The 20100-nt window shown below is 44.7% G+C and overlaps 1 protein-coding gene across 4 annotated transcripts in view; it reads left to right on the top strand.

Annotated features, from left to right (window-relative positions):
- DDX42 (DEAD-box helicase 42) overlaps positions 1-20100 on the top strand; it is a 459832-nt gene that overhangs the window by 119583 nt on the left and 320149 nt on the right. For all 4 annotated transcript variants that reach the window (XM_069634107.1, XM_069634109.1, XM_069634108.1 and 1 more), the window contains 2 exons: positions 5839-5875; positions 9470-9622. In XM_069634107.1, coding sequence (XP_069490208.1) covers positions 5839-5875; positions 9470-9622 — 190 coding nt within the window. The remainder of the gene's footprint in view (positions 1-5838; positions 5876-9469; positions 9623-20100) is intronic.

Genomic DNA, 20100 nt, shown 5'->3' with positions numbered 1-20100 from the left:
TCAGTTCAGGGTCCCTTGTCACGCAACCCCAGTAGGGGGACGCATTTCCACCTTCACCCAAGCTTGGGAAGGGATCACCTCAGACAGATGGGTGCTGTCAACAGTATCCGCAGGATATTGTATAGAACTACTGCAGCGTCCCCGGAACCATCCTCCACGACAAAGAGTGCACTCACTAGAGCATCAAAGGATCCTTCTCGAGGAGATCGCCATTCTGCTAGAAAAGGACGCGATAGAACTCGTCCCAGGACACCAGGTAAACAAGGGTATCTATTCAACTTACTTCCTTGTGCCAAAGAAAGATTTGACAATGCGCCCAGTATTGGACTTACGGCCTGCCAACAAGTATGTCAAGCCCCAAAAATTCCGTATGACCACGCTACAAGAGGTAATCCCCCTCCTAAAAAAGGGGGATTACATGGCAACCTTGGATATGAAAGATGCTTATTTTCATATTTCCATGCTCCCAGCGCACAGAAAGTACTTGCGCTTCAAGGTGGACAGTCGCCACTACCAATTCAAGGTACTGCCCTTCGGGATAGCTTCAGCACCAAGGGTATTCACCAAGGTACTGGCGGTGGCAGCTGCACACCTACGCAGGGAGGCAATCCCGGTGTACCCTTATCTGGACGACTGGCTCATAACGGGGGAAACCCCAGGAATTTGCAGGTCAAACATTCAGAGGACTATCGACCTCCTCCACGAATTAGGCTTCTCTATCAACGAGAAAAAGTCAAGTCTGGTGCCAAGCACCTCAAAACAGTTTCTAGGAGCTATCCTAGATACTCAGAAAGGATTTACCTTCCCTTCGGAAGAGAGAATTCGGAATATACTTCGGCAAATTCCGCATTATCAGTCAGGTCAACAGATAACAGTACGCAAAGCTATGCGGTTACTGGGCATGATGGCGTCATGCATTTACCTGGTCCCCCACGCGCGTCTGCGCATGCGTCCCATGCAGGAATGGTTGGCGAAACAGTGGTCTCAGGCAAGTGGTCAGTGGGACGATGTAGTGGTCGTTTCGCCAACACTCGTACAGAGCCTACACTGGTGGACAAGAGAGAATCTCGCAAAGGGGAAACCCTTTTACGATCCCGAAGTACAAGCCGTGGTGACTACAGATGCATGCCTGACTGGGTGGGGAGCTCACCATCTCCACCACACAGCTCAGGGTCTCTGGTCTCACTCAGTAGCCAAGAACCACATCAATCTGCTAGAGCTTCTGGCAGTATTCCGAGCGCTAAAGGCGTTCGAGCCCCATCTACTGAACTTGTCGGTGCAGATCAGGACGGACAGCACGACAGCCATGTTCTATCTGAACAAGCAAGGGGGGACTCGTTCGCCAAATCTGTCCAAGCTTGCCCAGAAAATATGGATATGGGCACTCAGACGGAACATCTTCCTGTCATCACAACATGTTCCAGGGGAGCTCAATTCCCTAGCGGATGCTCTAAGCAGAGACTCCCTCCCAGAAGAACACGAATGGGTCCTTCACAGAAACGTAGTAGAAGATCTCTTCTCTCAGTGGGGTTCCCCACTATAGACCTATTCGCCACAAGCGAAAACAAACAATGCCCAGGATTTGCATCCAGGTTCCCCCAGCCGGACTCCCAAGGGAATGCCCTGTGGATGAACTGGTCAGGGATGTTTGCGTACGCTTTTCCACCAACTCCTCTCATCAGGAAGGTGGTGTACAAAATGAACAAGGAATCGATGACGCTCATCCTAGTTGCTCCCATGTGGGCGAGACAACCATGGTTTCCACACCTACGCAGGATGGCGGTGTGCGAGCCCATCAGACTCCCAGCCTGGTACAACCTACTGTCCCAGCAACAGGGTCAAACAGTGCATCAGGAACCCAACTCTATGAACCTAGCAGCATGGCTCCTGATGTCATAGAGTTTGGACATCTCAAATTACCACAGAGGTGTATGGACATTCTAAAGGAGTCCAGGAAACCAAATACAAGGCACTGTTACTTTGATAAGTGGAAAAGATTCGTTATCTGGTGCCAGAATAAACAAATCAACCCGGTTGATTGCACTCCTTCCAACGTTGTGACATACATGCTCCACCTGCTGGATGCAGGGTTGGTTTTTTAACTCGCTGAAAGTACACCTGGCAGCCCTCTCGGCTTACACCACATCCCATAACAAGGTCTCGTGGTGGAAAGTACCAGTGGTTAAAGCCTTCATGGAAGGAGTAAAGAGACTTCACCCTCCTATTTCGAACCCACCGCCAGGATGGGACCTCAACGTGGTGCTAGCTAAGCTCATGGGACCCCCATTCGAACCCATGCATAAAAGTAGTCTCAAACACCTGACTTATAAAACGGCCTTCTTAGTAGCCATTACCTCCATAAGAAGGGTCAGTGAAATTCAGGCTCTGTCAGTGCAGGATCCTTTCTTTACTATCCACAAGGACAAACTGGTTTTACGCACACACCCTAGGTTCTCACCTAAATTCATATCCAAGTTCCATGTAAACCAGTCCATCGAGCTCCGGCTTTCTTCCAAAACCCGCAAAGCTCGGCTGAGGTGAAACTACACACCCTAGATGTGCGTAGGGCGGTCCTATACTATGTAAATAAAACCAGACCGCTAAGGAAAACAGATCAACTGTTTGTCTCCGTAGCTACAGGCAGAGAGGGGGATCGCGTCTCTAAGGGCGCTATCTCGAAGTGGATTATCAACTGTATACAGCTGTGTTACTCTCTTTCTGAAAAGACTCTGCCTTTTACGCCAAGGGCCCACTCTACTAGAGGCATTGGTGCCACTCTGGCTTTCATTGCAAATGTTCCCCTCGACACCATTTGCAAAGCAGCTACTTGGAGCTCTATTCACACTTTTACTCAGCATTACTGCATTGACACTCATTCCAAGACAGATACACAAGTGGGACAAGCGGTTCTAAGACACCTGTTTGCTCATGACCCTTCTCACATCCCACCTCCTTCTTCTGGTACTGCTCGCTAATCTATGCACAGCATGTGATCTAAGCAGATTCCACAAGCCTCAGAAGGGATACATTACTCACCGTAATCGTATTTCTGATGCTTGTATCTGCTTAGATTCACATGCGACCCACCCTTCCTCCCCTCCGAGAGAAGGCGCATCATTGCTTGTAGTCTTACCTTTCTGTCTATCTGCTTGGATTATCTGTACTCACGCTACTCCTCATGCTTCCTCATGTCAGAAAAAATACAATCTGAGGATCCTAGACGCGTGAGGGATCTTGGGTACAGTGGACGTCACACTAGGGATAGTATTACTGGCACGCCTGTGTCGACGCCCATTTTCAACTTTCGAAAAACAAACTGTAATACTCCGCAGCTTCCACTAGATGTCGGCCTATGCACAGCATGTGAATCTAAGCAGATACAAGCATCAGAAATACGATTACGGTGAGTAATGTATCCCATATATATATATATATATATATATATATATATATATCTATATATATCTATATCACAAAACCAAATACAATAAGGCAACTTAAATACGTTTAAAGTTCTATAAAAAAAGATGCAATTTCAGTATCCAAATTTAAACCAAGCATGGTTTTGTTGAAAAAAACAAATTATTCTTGCTTCCGCTTGTCTCAGTGCTCGAATTCTGTCTCCACCTCTCTTATTCAAATTAACATATTGTAGGCCAATGAATTGGATATTGGTTTTAGCGTCCATCTGATGGTTCCTTTGCCAATGTACTGCTAGGGGTAAGTTTGGATCTTGACTTCCAATTTTGGCCATTGCTTTCAGAGAATTGTTAATTTCACCACCTGTCCGTACACCATACGGCAGTCAGGCCAAGGATTCCTGAGCTTGGTAGATGGCCATCTGCCTCAGACGGAGCTCTTGCATCCAGCAGTCTTCTGCAACCAGTATTGGGGTCAGCCAATTGTCTTACACACATGAACGTGCAGGGTTATGGCTCTAGTCTCCAGACGGAAACCTACATGCTCTATGGTGCCTCCAACAGTTAGTTTGCAAAGTAATAGAGCTTCAAACCATAGCTCTACTCCGGAGGAACAGGAATAGCCCGACGAACAACTCCTCTGCATAGAGCCACAGTCCTGTATCACTATATAGGGTGTATGCAGCCTTTATGGCTACCAAAGGTTTTAGAACTCAAGCTCTATACAAATAACCAAACTAGCAGCTACTCGGCACAGAGCCGAAGTCCTGTATTGCATGGGTTCACTATAATTACCTCACACCCCATCTGCTCTCTGGGGCGTGCTTGCAACCAAGTCTTTTATCAGCACATAGTTTTATTATGTAGAACCGGAATTACCCAAATAGGCAATCCTCCGCACAGGAACACAATCCTGTATCCCATGGTTCCTCCAAACACCCTCAAACTACCATTGTCTCTGTGGTCAGCATGGCAAGTGCAATAGGGCTCCATCATCAAGCCAGGATGAGCCAAACTAGACAATCCTAAGCAATGAGACCCAGCTCAGAATTGGCTGGGGTAGAGCCTTCAAGAACATTTCTTGTGCCAAGCGCACCCTGATGGGGAAATCTATGCTCTGAGCCACCAATCTGCCTGCTAGAATCCTCTTACTACACATCATTTAGACCCGGGGTGTGTATGAATTGTATTCCCTTCCCCCGCCTCCCACTTTGCTTACTTTAGCAATGTCACACCACTGTGTCCGTTTAAAGGTGCGGAGGCTGGTCTTATTCTGATGTTCAGGGCTTGGTGTATCGCACTCCCCAAAGAGGTCAAGCTAATTCTGGAAAGACTGCTTATTTGTAGAACTCGGCCTATTATCACAGATGGCAGTCTTTCTTTGTCTTACACATTCATTATCTTGCTTAACTGAAAAGGAGCTGACAATTTTTCCCTGGGTTTTCACATTTCAGCTCACTAAAAATGTGGTGTCAGACTGGATTACAGTCCAAAATCAATGTGGCGGGATATGTTGTTTGCTTAGATAAGGGCTGTGAGGAGCAGGGTGTGTGCGCGCAGGAGTTAATATTCTGCACTCCAGTTCATGAGCACATTTTTCATGAAGCTGTTGGAGTACAGTTTGGTAATCCTGATGTCTGGTGTTTGCTAGCTGGTGGTGGCTCCAGTTCAGAGGAGTGCCTGTAGTCCTTGGTCATTCTTGCAGTGATAAAGCTATGTTGTGTGCTGCAGTGTTGGCATCATCCAACAACAGAAGAGTATCAGAATTGCTGGGTTGCTCCCTTTTTAGAACAGGTAGCTCACAATCACCTTGGCCAGTGTGGTTTCCTCAGGTTTGTGTCTGAATTGTTTCTCCTTTTTATTTTTTAAATGATTATTCGGAAGGTTTTATTTTTGGCAATTCACTAAGGTGACTTTTTGAATGCATATATGTCAGTAGATGAAGTGATTTTGTGTGGTCAGAATCCATGAATGTTTAAAGTGTCTTCCAATTCCCATGTGTAGCATCTGTTATTTTTTATTCAAATTGTCCATGCTTCAAACACATTCAAATTGTTACTTAATGCTCAAAGAAAAGTGAGATGACCAAAGTGGGTGAACATTTCAGAATCATTTAACATTCTATTGGGCTGAACAAAATGAGGAGACCACCTGTAGCGAGTAGAATAGGATTGATCTGGAGATGCTATATTGTCTTATTCGCAATAAGACACTAGACCGTTCCCACGCTGGAGAACTATTTTTACAGGTGAGTGATATTTTTGCTCTTGTGCATGCACTCTTTCATGTTTATTCTGCTACTTGTTATCTCTGGTGCTGGGTCTTCCCCTAAAATGGGGAGCCCCATGCCCTTTGCGAGTACGAAGATGGGTTTGTGGAACATTTGCAGGGAAGTTTGTTTCTCCGCTTGTTTTTCCAGGGGTATTCGAGATGACATTGAAGAGGAAGATGACCAAGTGAGTTTGAATGCAGTCTTTTTTTCATATATTGTTTATAATCTTCCCCTGAGCCAACCAAGTTGGAAAAAGTATAATATAATTGACACAACTGGTTTTAAATGAACAACTTAGTTCATGTATGGGTTTTCTGACTTCATATTGTAAGTAATGCCAAAATAATTAGGGACCGTGCAACTCCAACATAGTGCTCCTTGCCCTAAATAACACATTAGGCGGCACCACATGCTCTTCTCTGGTTCCAGTCTTACACTCTTTGCAACCTTTCATAGGGCCACCTAAAGACGCTTTCATTGCTGTGAACTCCTCATTAGTTAAAATCGCGCATGAAAGCCCATAGATGGGACTGTTCATAAATCAGCAAGGCTAGAAATAACACCACCTCAATGCCCAACATATCAACGTCACTTTGACAAGTTAGTCTTGTGATGTTCAGGTGTAGTTCCTGACTTTCTGTAGGATAACCCGTTCCACCATATCCATGACTCCATGCATGTGCTTTTCGTGGATGACTTCAACAGAAAACTGGTCTTGCTGGGATTGTAAAAGGAGCCTATTGCCAGAAATGAATCACTCTACTCTTAAACCAATTTAAAAAGTGAAGTTGTATAAGTTAAGGTCTCTCTCAAACTTTCCATGTTTAGGCAGCAAAGGCCCCCACACATTCTAGCCGACAGTGTGTTAGATCATATTAAAAATGAAATAATCCACACCTTAATTAGCCTGCAAGTGTTCACATTGGCTGTCAGCAAAGATGACTTTTTCCATTTTAGAAGGAATAATCTGGCAGCTGATGTAAGAGCTAAAAAGCCAGTTGCTGAAAACCATTTAAATTGTCATTCAGCATTGTTCAGGTCTGCTTCCAAATGGTTTGGAAATCTGTAGGAGTGTGTGGGAAACGGTCAGGTGCTTTTCTTCTACATATGGAGCCTTGGTCTGTCTGTAGATGTTCCTATATTACCTTGTTCAACCCATCCCTTTTTGACCCCTGATTTTAGATCAGTACAGTGATCTGTCCTAAAGTTAATCCAAGTAATGTTTTCCCCCATATTTTTTAAAAAAGCACCATGCGTTCACCACTTTCATACCAGCAGTCAACAAAAATAATTTGTTTGCAAGGTGGTGGAAACGTGGGTCAAGAAACCATCACACTGTGTGATACTGGGGCCACCTTCGCGGCCAGGATATAGATCCACATTGCATTGAAATGCAGGTGTACAAGCAGATCCATCGGATATGGTTGAGAAGTTAATTTCTTATCTGTACATTGGTTCCTGCAGCTATGAATTTATGGAATAGTTTAAAAACATTGGTAAAATTGAACTTCTTGGCACGAAATTGGGTCGGATTCATAGGTTTTTACACTTCATGAACTTAAATTAGTTCTCCCATTAAGCATCTGGCAAATTTGCAGAACGAAATCTTGTAAAAAGTTCACTTGTCTCAATATTGTACTGTACTTTTTCAACGGTTAAAGAAGTGATCTAACTTGTAAATGTAATACACTTTTCACCCTAAGTTATCACTTATTTTAATGATTAATACATTTGTTTTCAAAGTAGTAAAAAAGTACTTGATTTGGTAACCACTTTTAAAAAATAGGTTTGCTTTTTTATCCAGACTTAACAAGAACCCTTCATTTAGCATGCTTTAAACTCTATTTAGTCCATTAAAAAACATTTTAAAAAATGAGCTATGCAACATTAAAAATCAGCAAATTTAGCATATTCTACTGAATGACATTTTCTGAGAAAATATTTGATATAGATATTTTGTATCTTGCTCATCTTTCCTCTGCCCCAGGCATGAGTAAAATTAGAAAGCATTATTTGTACTTCCACTTTATGGTTTATCTTTCCCCTGCCCAAAGCCTGAGTACAATTAGAAAGCATTATTTGCACTTTCACTTTATGGCTTATTAATTCTGTGGAATCAATTTGGGAGATTTGGTGCAAAACATTTTTTTATTCAGAAAATGGGTTGAAGTGAAATGACCCAATTTCAGATATATTCAGGAATGTCTGTCATTTGCATGTTGCTTTAGTTTCGATTGAATTCCTCGTGCAAGCCATTCATCCTGATAAACCATTTCAGTCATCAGATTTTGCAGGGTATTTTCTGAGAAAACATTGACTTTTCTGTAGAGCAAGCTGCTCGCATTGTCATTCCCACTGTGGGAGCACACTCATAAAGCATCTGTATAAACGGAAAAAACATAACCTGTTTCCCCTAAATAAAATTGTTTTTTGAGAAAGTACACTTAAACAATGCTGTTAATATCCTTGTCTTGGGCAGCCAGGCATATATGTGTTGCACTGTTTGCCACATTTTTGTAATGTTGCTGCTGCATTGTACTTCATAAGCACTTTGGCTGTAGTGCTCCCTTCACATTTCCTTTTGGGAAATGTGGGGCGTGGGACAATAGATGGCAGTCAAGACCATTCAATGTTATTTGGCTTGATATGTATATAAATTAAATCATCTTTATTAGGAAATAACATAATTTCCATTAGGGCATTACGCAAATATTCAAACTAATTCATAAAATATCTACTTTTGTTACATAGCATTCATCACAGTATGTAAAGCATTCAACATATTAGGAAATTACTATTTAAAAATTTCCGAACAGCTCTAATGATGCTGATCTACTCTATTTTTTATGCAGCAGAAATGTTCCGTATAATTACAAGTGCCTTGGTTAACTAAGGTGCCGTACCATTTGTCAAAAGGATAATGTATTAAAAAATGACTCATGCTGTACGGCTACTCCTTATATTTATCTTGTACAAGAAGCAAATCTAAGAATATTAATGACAAAAAAATAATTGTTTTGGTTGTAAAGCTACTGCAGTAGCAGCATACTTACAATTCCTGTTGATCTGTTTTTGAGAGATCGCTAGAGAGTAGCAATAGATTAATTCTCAATATAAGGATCTTAACCTGCAGATTTCTGCCTATTTTAAATAACCTTCCATCTTTGCATGCATATACAAGCAGTTCTTCTCATGGGTTTAATTCCAGCTCCCAGAAGGAAGGAGTTAACTCCGCCCCATTTGCACAGTTCTGAAATGTAACCACAGCTAAGCAGTTTGAAGTGCGTGCTGCTCCCTGTACAGATGCACAAATTTAACGCTGCTGAAATGGTAGAAAATGTCTCTTGATCACTGGCTATGCAACCGGATGGCCGTTTTTAAGTGTTGGGATGTTATGCAGATGTAGGTATTTAAGAACCATTAGGTCGCACACATTAATTTCAATATATATGAATCAATAATACAAATTCCCCAACTCTGGAATATGAAAACGTGCTAAAGTAAAACTGCATGAAATAGTCTGTAGATTGAAGCCACCCCAACTCCTGGGTTTTTTTACTTTTTTGTTTTAATTTTATTTTTTAACACCATTGCATGCATGTTTTGGGGTATGGAGGGTTGAGGCGGGGGGACCTGCTTCTTTAGCCATAATAAAACAGTGGCCACTTGTCGGTTTGTTTTCCACTCTGGGTATTTCAATCCTTCAAAAAAATTGGCTCCTGAGCAGGAAACTGTCCTCCATGGGTTATTGTGCACTCTCACCTCTGTTTTCCCACAGGAAGCTTACTTTCGCTATATGGCTGAAAACCCAACTGCTGGTTTGCTGCCAGATGAAGAGGAGGATATGTATGACTATGACAGCGACGGCAACCCAATTGCCACAACAGTAAAGAAAATCATTGACCCACTGCCTCCTATGGATCATTCAGAGGTGTCTGCATTTTTGATTGTTTATGGGAACATAGTAATCTTAGTGTAACTGTATCCATTTGGAAAGAAGAATAAGTTACATATGTTGCAAAGTGCTTACCTGTTAGGTAGTAGTGTAAGTGTATTTATTTTTAAATGGAATCCTGTATTCAAGTGGCCAGGAATACTTGTAACAGTGTTGGTATAACTATAGTATTCCTGAGACAAGAACACTGTTGGTTATTACCAATAGGGTCTGCTTACCTTGAATTACTTGTCCAGTATAGGGTCTGGCAGGGATTCACATGTGTGTATTTGTGTTACTATTATATTGCTCCCTTCTAAAGAAGGCTTTATAACAGATACAATAATTGTTTATGCAAGAAACCTTGAGTGTAGGAGTTTATTTGAATACCTGTAACTGTGAATCTTTGTAACTCCACTACTACTCATATTTCCCCTCTTGAGATGAGCCTGGCTGCTCAACACGCTACCAAAACTGTGTCGTACAAGCTTATACCAAAGGTTGGGTTGCCTATACCTGAAGTCATAGTTGTTTGTAGTGTTCCCAGAGGGTGCTGCATTCAAACTTTGCCTAACGATGACAAATGGGTTGACGCTTTGGAGATCCTCCAGGAAGGCGAGGTGGCGTCGGACCATGCCATCACGGTGGCACTGGACATTGCGGACACAGGTTTTAGGCAAGATCGACTCTGCCTTCCAAGCCAAAAAGCCTTGCCTTCTATGCAGGTTTCTCCCATTCATTCCAGCCTAGCTGTCAATCGCACAGCAGGGTGGCTGTCCTAGCCGGCCGGCCAGCCAGCCAGCCGGCCAATCACCTTTGGGTGCATTCCTGTAACCAAGGGGGTTAAGCACAGGGTGTTTCGGGCACCTCCTCACTTCCTGCCCCTGCCAGACGTACTGGAGCCAGAGGCGGGCTTCACTTGTGAATTCCGCCAAAGATAAAACGGACAGAGACCAAACCTGATTTGGCGCGCACAGTAAATCTCATGAAAGACCTTTCCAACACGAAATGGCGAAAAAAGAAGACTGGGTCCATTTTGACGAAATGGGCACCCATGGGTGATTTACTTCAGCTGGGAGCGCAGCTTGCAGTTGAAACACGCAAATGTAGTAAAAAGTAAACCACTGCCACCAGTTATTAATTGTAGAAAGAGTAACATAAAAATGTTACATGAGAAACTAGACAAGGGGGATACTAAGTAATCCATCCAGCACCATATGGTAAGATAGTGTGTGCTGGGTCTAGAAAGAAACAGAATTTAAGTAAATTCAATTTCACTTCACTGCTCTTGGAAACAGTTTATCCTAGAAGGTATTTAAATCTTTGGGAAATCTAAGAGACTTCCATGTGCCACTGCAGTGAAGGTGCTGTGTGACACAATGTAAAGATGATGCCTATGGAGTTTGTCAGCCTCCAAAGTCAAAAGAGAAACAGTGCTCAAATCAATGAAAAAATACATGCGAGAGTGGGGAAAAGTTCTCTCTCTCCAGGTTAGAATTTTAAAAAGTCCAGCAAAAAGTGCTGCAGGTCTCTAAGGCAGAAGGGAATTGACACATTTCTGAGAATACTCCTTAACATGATATTGTCATGCATGTATCTGATTCGGCTATGCAGGTTGCGGATGCGCCCTCTGCAGGAGTTCCTCAACGCCCGTTGGGTCCATGTGTCCTGAGGCTTCCAGGACAGGGTTGCGCTTGACAAGGAGTTCCGTCGAGCAATAAGGTGGTGGGCTGTGCACTCCAATATCGCCGGAGGCAAGGATTTCCAGAGTCCCCGTACCAGGAGACAGTCACGATGGATGCTTCCCTGGAAGGATGGGAAGCCCTCACCGGACATCTTCAAGCCAGGAGGCTGTGGCTACCGGAGAAGACGCTACTGTCAGGTCCCTGGGTAACGGGAGGCATTAGAAGGTGTTAGGTCGAGTTCACAAGATTTCCTTAACCATAATAGCCAGCTGCCATTGTCCCAATCCAAGATGGTGAACTTCCTGCTCAGCAGTGATGGGCAGAAGTCAATTGTGAAGTAGTTTGGAACCTCTGGAGAGGTTCTAAACTGCATTACATTCAAGACCTGTTAAGGAGTGGTCACAGTGCTCAAGAGCCCCTTAGACTACAAAAATCCAAATAAAGAAACCACACTCCAGGAAGAAATCGACATCTGAAAGAGCCCAAGACTTCATTCCTGATAAATGACAGTTAAAGGAACTTGTTTCCACTTTTAGAACCCTGAGAAATTGCATTTACAGTATTGATGAGAGCTACAGTGTTCAAGAAGTCAGAAGAAAAGCATCAGTTTAATTGTATGATTTCATGTAATTCTTTGGACCTGTAAATATACTATAAGTTGAGTTAATTGCTAAGGTGTGCGCTTACTTTGGGCAGACATGTGTTTTAAGCATTGCAATGCTATTTAGTGCACATTGTATTAGTTACATGCATTAGAGGAAAGGACCGTGTGGTGTAGGTCCTTGCGTGCTGAATGCAGGAAATGAGTCACGTGCAGAGCTCCGAAGTCTGCAGTGTTGCACAGCAAAAATACATTGCTGAGAGGATCTGGGAGAAGAAACCGGAGTGCACAGTTTGTGTGAGAAACCTTTCATTAAGCGCAGTGCATTCCCTGCTTATGCGTGCGTTTCCTTGTTTGGAATCGGAGACCAGTTCTCTTCAGGCAGGCGTGGCGGCAAATCAGCTATGCGTGTGCTCATTCAAACCGAGGATCGATACCGAGAGTGAGTCTTTGTAAATATTTTACGTTTCCATTTATCAATACAAAGGTTACAAGAGAAGTTCTGTAAGAAATACATTGGTAATAGATGTAAATGTACACAGGATTAGAGACCGACTGAGCAGCAACGTTATGAGAGACCGGAAGCAGCAAGGCAGCATTATTACAAGGAAAATATTAAAAGCCAGTGAATTTCCTAAGAACCAAGCAGTATGCAGGAAAATAGTCTAGCCAAGGTAAAGTCAGTCAGTAGAAGCAAGTGTTAGGAAACGCAGCACAAATAGGAAAGGCTAGTTGCAGATAGTTTCCTTAAGCCAATAATAGGGAAGAGAGGTTTTAGAAGTTACTAAGCAAAGTTTGACTGAAAAGTCAGAAGGCACATAGTTTCCAGTTCGTTGTCAAGCAAATTGAGAACTTCATCTTTTAAAATTGCCTCTAAGCAGTTTGCTGAGGCAGACAGGTAAGGACAGTTCAGAAAAGAGAATGTACAAATATCAGGGCAAAAGTGTTATGGTTAATGCTAATTATACTGCATTATTTACAGGGGTTCCTTTGAGCAGAGTCGTCTGCAGTTAAAGGGAAACAGAAGAATCCTGCCAATTTATTTTCTCCATTTCCCTTTGTCCCCCTGCCTGGTCAACTCAATAGTTGTTTCAATTTACTGTTGGGAGTACTGGATTGGGGGGATCTGGCGGGCTATTCGTCTGCTCCTGAAGGATTCTCGGTGGTGGGAGCCCACACCAGACATCTTCATGCCAGAGGCCTGTGGCTACCGGAGGAGAGAAGATGCTACACATCAACTTCTGGAACTATGAGCAGTGTTTTGGGCCCTTAAGTCGTTTCTGACGTACCTCAAGGGCAAGGTGGTGTGGGTCTTCATGGACAATACCAGCACAATGTTTTACATCTGGAAACGGGGGCATCAGATCCCCAGCGCTCTCCAAAGATGCATGGGATTTATGGCACTTGGCCGTCGCCCAGAGAATGTTCCTCATTGTTTCACCTGGCAGAACAGTCGCCGCCTCTCAGCAGGGAGCTGCGCTCTTGCCATGAGTGGGAGCTTTGCTAGGACCAATTGGACAACCTTTTCCTCAGATGGGGCAGTACCCAGATCAATCTGTTTGCGGCGATGAACACAAGTGTTAGTTTCGCCAGCAGATTTCCCCCTGCCAGGGAGCAAGGGGGACGCATTCTCATTCCCTTGGGCAGGCCTATTTCTGTATGCGTTCCCCCTGTTGCTGTTACTACTTCGAGTCTTCAATTAATTCAGGCGGTACCGGTGCGGGATGATCCTCGTCGCACGAGCGTGGCCGAGGCAGATCTGGTACCCAGACCTTCTCATCATGTCAGCGTCCCCTCCAGTCAAGCTGCCAGTGGCCGTGGATCTTCTCGCCAGGGAAGAAGGCACAATTCTGCATCACGACCCGGGGTCGCTGAACCTGAAGGCCTGGCTCCTGCAGTATTAGTTTGGGGGCACGATCTTCCGGCAGACTCCAAGGAGGTACTCACCAAGGCCAGGGCATCATCTACTATGAAGTGCTATGGACACAAATGGAAGCGCTTTGGGACTTGGTGCCAGTCACAGTATATCAACCCTCTGAGGGTCAGAGGCCCCTCAAGTACTTCCGTGTTTACTGTCATTGGCTAAATCGGGACTGGCTCATACTTGCATCAAGGTACAGCTGGCGGTTATCTCCCGCTAAACCAGATTCACTGTTGTCGCACTGTCTAGTTAAGGAGTTCATCAAGGGACTGTTCCACTCGTTCCTGCGGGTGAAGGCTCCGGCCTCGGCGTGGGAACTCAATGTGGTGCTGACTAGGCTCATGGGGTCTCCATTCAAACCTATGCATTCAGCTTTGCTCAAGTTTCTGTTGTGGAAGAAAGCATTCCTCGTGGCCATCACCTCTAAAAGATGAACAGGTGAGATCCAGGCTCTGTGTCATGCAAGCAGCCTTACTTGACTTTTCACAAGACGAGGGTGGTGCTGTGGTCGCACCCCTCCTTCGTGCCTAAGGTTGTCGGAATATCATCTCAAAAAGCCCTCTGTATTACCTGTGTTTTCTCCGATGCCTTTGTTGCCGGCTGAAAGAATTGTTGCAGTCGCTGGATGTGGCTAGAGCGCTGAAGTTTTCTGTGGCCAGCACAAATTTGTTTCTGGAAAACTTCACAGCTTTTTGTGAACTTTGGTCCTGCGAAATATGGGAAGGCCCTGTCCAAGGCTTCCATTTCCAGGTGGCTCTCCGGCTGTATCACTCACTGTCACCAGTTGGCAAACTGACCGCTGCCTGGCCGTCCGAGAGCCCATTCTACCTGAGCGATCGCTGCTACAACGGCGTTCCTGTCTGGTGTGCCCCTGTTGGACTTTTGCAGGGCTGCTACGTGGAGGTTGACGCACACCTTCAGGAAATACTACTGCGTCGGCAGGGATTCCAGGGAGGAGTCAAGAGTTGGCCAAGTAGTGCTGCGCAACCTGTTTGCTTAAAGGTGAGCCTGGTGAGGAGGTACAAGATTTCTTCTGTTGAGCCTTGCCACCTCCCGTGGTTGTGCATGTATGTACTGCTATGTATTCTTTATTCATGACCATGTGAATCCATGCCAGACCCCAGGCTGGAGAAGGAACAAGTTGCTTACCTGTAACTTTTCTCCAGCATGGGTCTGGCATGGATTCACATGCGAACCCTCCCGCCTGCCCCTCTGCGGCTCTTCTGTTGATCATACTGTCACTTTACGTGCTACCAAATCTGAAGATGGCTGCCAGAGGAGGGGCTTAGGTAGAGGGCAGTCAATGGCTGGGGGCAGTATGACCCAGAGCTCAGTGATTGGTTTATAGGAGAAAGACAGTTTAAAAACGAAACTCAAACAGTTTTTTTCTTTCACTGAGTATTCCCAGCCTGACTGGTAATATTCACGAGCATGTGAATCCATGCCAGACCCATGCTGGAGAACAGTTACAGGTAAGTAACTTGTTCCATACTGTCATTCTGAAGGTCTACTAATGCGGATTACTATAGTTATACCAACACTGTTACATCAGTAGACCTTTAGAATGACAGTATAAGGTAAGCAGACCCTATTGGTAATAATCCACCATTTTCTTCTGTCTCAGGAATAGTATAGTTATACCAACACTGTTACAATTGAACCTGGCCACTGTATAAGTTGTTCAGTTTCAGGAATATTACACTTACACTACCAAACAGGTATGCACTTGGCAACATATCTAACTTATTCTTCTCTTTGGAAATGTATACAGTAAAGCGTCTACTAAATTTCATGCATCCAAGTACTTTCCTGTCTTTCACTGGTTATTGAATCACATCTTTTTTTAACTTCTAATAGTGTTTTTTTTATAGTAAGTTTGTTACAATATTTCAGAGGTTTTGCTTGCTTAGTGTGTATTTGTTTCAAAAGCTTAATATATCATTGTATATTTATGTACTTACCTGTTTAACTGGAATTATTGGTATTCTGTGTGGACTCATTTTTGCCCTAGACACCTCTTGTAACCCTCCTGAAACTAAGCCTTGCAGATCCTTCTACCTTAACTTAATTGAGTTTGGCTGGTACTCGGTGCCTCCCTGTTTACAATAATAGGGTGGCCTCCCACAATTCACCCACCGGTTGATTTTGGAAATCCAGTTTAGCACACCACTCTTCAGGCTTTGGCATAAGCCTGTCTTGGAGGAAAAATAAAGACCAAAATCCATAAAAGCAACGAAAAAATTCCAGGGGGCTTACTGGTCATTGTTGGGGATAATCTTTCTGAAGTCTAAGGGTTTACAACCATTCAACTGAGACAGTACAGAACCCAACACTTAGTCTGTACCACCTGAGTATATGGTAGCGTAGACCGAGCAGCCATGCTTGTCTTAGTAGGGAGAGAGGTTTGTAGAATCAGTACAAAGAAATTGTAGTACACATGTTCAAAGGTACACTGAAACACTGATTGTAAAAAAATAAATGGTTTATTAAATGCAAGTAGGCCCAGAGTCATCTTGGGGGGGGGGGGGATGGGGGAAATGAGTACCATCACATTATATATAACCATGATTATAAAAACACAATACTATGCTTTAAAGCACACAGACCAAAGCATAGACCTTGCTCAGAACACTAACAGTATGTCTAGGTAAGTCAGACCTTATACACATTTAGTATAGGGCACACCTATTCATGGGGAGTAAAACCATTAGTTTCTTTCAGATTACACTACAGTAATTCAAGGGTAGTAGACGCTCTGTTATGCAGTGACACTCCGAATCACATAATCAACCAACCTTGTTACCAGGATACTTTTCTGAATAGTGGAACACTCATTCAAGGAACAGTATATACTTATAACTACATTTATGATGACAGATATTCGAGGTGTGTAAGACCTTTTTGTGTGCAATACAATTAAGTCGCTTTTCAGCTCAGTGGAACGCAGTCCAAGATAAGCAAGAACTCTACACTAATTTAGGATTGCACCAGGCAGACCAAGGTCAGCTACACTTACAGAACACTTTAAGAATGGCACACAGCTATTATATGCAGGTACAACATAATGGTGTAATAAGCTATTGCGTTGCTTTTCAGATCAGTGGAAAGCAGATGTAAGCAATTACTTTTTCACTTATTCTAGGATGGCACACAGCTAACTCAAGGTAAGTAAAACCTCTTTACTTTTTAAAGGAACTATCAGCAACTTAAAGGTAGTTCTAAACCTAAGACTGTTTCAGCATCTGTACAAGACCGACCAGCGAAACAAAACATAATGTTACACTTTATGAATGACTCATTGTTATTCTAGGTAGGTAAAACCGAAGGCAAACTTTAAACAGGCTATACAGCAAGACCCAGTTGGGGAAACTCGTACACCTGTTCTCTGAATAGAAATAGTGAAGCCAACAGCATTACTTTTCAGAAAGAGGCATTACCAATTCACAGGTGAGTAAAATAACCTTACTTCTGCTGCTTGTTAATCTACTTAGAATCACATGCTGTGCATATAGCCTACATCTAGTGGTAACCGCCGAGTATTGTATCTTGTCTTTCGAGGATGTCGACATGGGCGTGCCTGTAACACTATCCCTAACGTGAAGTGTAGTGTACCCAAAATCCCTCACCTGTTGAGGTCCCTCAGATTGTTTTCTTCCGCCCAACTAGCTGGTCGCCTTATGCGGAGCTCCTACTTATTGCTAAATTGTTACATTTCCCGACCTGCGGTCGTTTATATATATATATTAACCATCCCCTCTTTGACAATTACTTCCTAAACCACCGCCGAAGACAGCAAAGAACAGACTTCAATGGCTGGTGTCTGGTCGGCGCTGCCGACCGCATGGCTGGGCCTTCTGGCCAGCCTATACAGTAGGGAGAGTGGAGTCTGGGGTTTTCTATTCTTTTCAAGAATGTCTTTCCTTCTCCCCTTTTTGCCCTTTTGGTTTTGCTTTCGCTTTCAAACACCTGAGCTATGGACAGTGCACCATTTAAACTTTGCCCTTCCTGTAAGGGAAAATACCCCTGGAAAGACTAGCACCGGAGGTGCAATAAGTGTCTTCCCCTCAATCCTGTAAGTACTGCAAGCTCCTTCGTTTTAAGACTATCAAGAAGCGTTGAGTGAAGCGGTGGGCGGCCTACACCATGTCACAGGCCGAGTGTAGTTCCCTCTGCCGCCACATGGCCGAAAGTGATGAGGAGCCAAGCGACGGCCATGGCTCCGATCCGGCTGCCATTGACCTCACATCGGAGCGCTTGAGAGCACTCCACGACATCCGTCCCCACCAAGCACGACGATAGTCCTGCTATGGGGAAGGTACAACCAGGCAACAGGGATTCACACGCTACCCATAGGACCAAACACACAACTTCTGGTACCGCCTCGGCGGATCAGTCGCCAACGGGTACGTCTAGTTCCTCGACGGCACCTGCTGAGTCACGCGATCTTCAGCCCCCCCACCCCCCCTGTCCGGCCAGTCTACGACTAAGGGCGCCAGCACCAAAACTCAAAAGGCGTCAAGACTCCTCCTAAGAGTGCGCCGCCGCATAAAGCTTTGGTTGCGTTGAGTCTATAGCGCAACCGTCTAAACAGCCTAAACCCCTCCCGGTAATGGGGAACATCAGCGAGTCTCGCTAAGATTGTTTCGGTGGACAGTAAACAAAGGGACAGGTCTAAAGATACATCGAAAGACACGTCTAAACGCCTGGAAGAGCGGGAGGGTTATTCTGAAAGTCCCCAGACCTTATCAGGTTGCCTAAATTTGTGGACTTCTGAGAGGTTGACCCCCTAAAAGGCCTAGTGAAGACTACCTTTATCCTGTAGTGACTAAATTTCAAAAGACATCCTGCCCTCTTCATCAGGAGGTCTTTGCCCTTACAGATCAAGAGCCACTTGCCACTTATTTGTAGGAGATTGTTCCCTTTGTGGATACCACTGATCAGACTTCGGATCTGGGGATTACCAGCAGGCTGATGACCAGCCTTGGTAGTCCCCGACCCATACCCTGGACGGACCCTGATACCATATCTGTGGACCACCCCCCCCCCCCCACTTCCCACCCTCTGCATCGGGCATCACCTATAGGTGACCAGATGGCGTTTAACGCCATTCTGAAAAAGGCAGCGGAACACTTCCAGATAGCCACGCAAGAGGCGGCGTTAGGTACAGATTTCATGGAGGATATATTAAAGAAGATGCCTGCCAGCCAGGCTATACCTTTACTTAATTCCATTAAGCGGTGCATCACCCTTTCCTTAGCACCCTCTCAAACCAGGGCTGTGAACCCTCGGGTGGGAAAACTTTTTCGCCCATCACCCTCTGACCCCCTATATATTAAGAGCAATGCCACCCCCGGATTCTCTTGTGGTTACGACAAGGAAAAGGGCAGGGGTCCCCTTGTCCACAGGTGAGGCACCACCGGACAAAGAATGTAAAAAATGGTATGCTCTGGGGAAAAAATCACTACTGCGGCAGCATGTTCTACCCGCATAGCCAACAGCACCACATTGTTGGCCAGCTATTCTGATGTCCAATGGAACCTGCTGCATGTGGGCCTACAGGAAGCAGCTGAACCAGCGTGTTCTTGTCTGCTTACAATTGTATCAGAGGGTAAGCAAGTAAACCACAACATCCTCAAGAACACCTTGGATGCTGCTGAGACGGCAGAGAGCACCTTGTCCCATGGTACCCTTTTGAAACTCCACGCCTGGTTGAAAAAGCTCTGGATTCAAACCAGAGTCACAGGCTACGTTAATCAACAAACCGGTGGAAGACTTGAACGTACTTGGCAAGGCTGTTGATGAGGCACTGGAAACGGCCAAGAAGGAACACGAGACTTTAAAAACTGTGAATCATATCACCCAGAGACCCTTTCAAAAGACGGGGAAGTTCTTGCTGGTCCTTTCGTGGGCAATCCTTTTCTTCTTACCCACACAACCAATATGGCTCAGGCAACAATTGGTCCTCAGGACAGGGGTCTGCCTCCGCAAACCCACATCCACCCAGAGGACAATGGTGTGGGAAAGGAAGGTCGCAACGCCACCCCCAGAGGCTCTCCGGCCTCCAGTCAGAAATGACTCTCAAATCCAGAGGGGATTACAACAGACCAGTGGGTGCTCAAGAATGTCACCCAAGGTTAGTGTATCGAGTTCAGCCAGCCACCTCGATAAAGACCTCCAAGATCCAGGCGCCTAACACCGGAAGACCCGAAGATCCTACTGCAAGAGGTCGAGATCCTGCAGGAAAAGGGCGCAATTCAAGTTGTCCCCG

This window comes from Ambystoma mexicanum, chromosome 13 (genome assembly GCF_040938575.1).
Source record: "Ambystoma mexicanum isolate Mex_15411 chromosome 13, UKY_AmexF1_1, whole genome shotgun sequence".
NCBI classification, from domain to species: Eukaryota; Metazoa; Chordata; class Amphibia; order Caudata; family Ambystomatidae; genus Ambystoma; species Ambystoma mexicanum.
The sequence above is the reverse complement of the archived record's forward strand: the minus strand, read 5'-3'. Positions and strand labels throughout refer to the sequence as shown.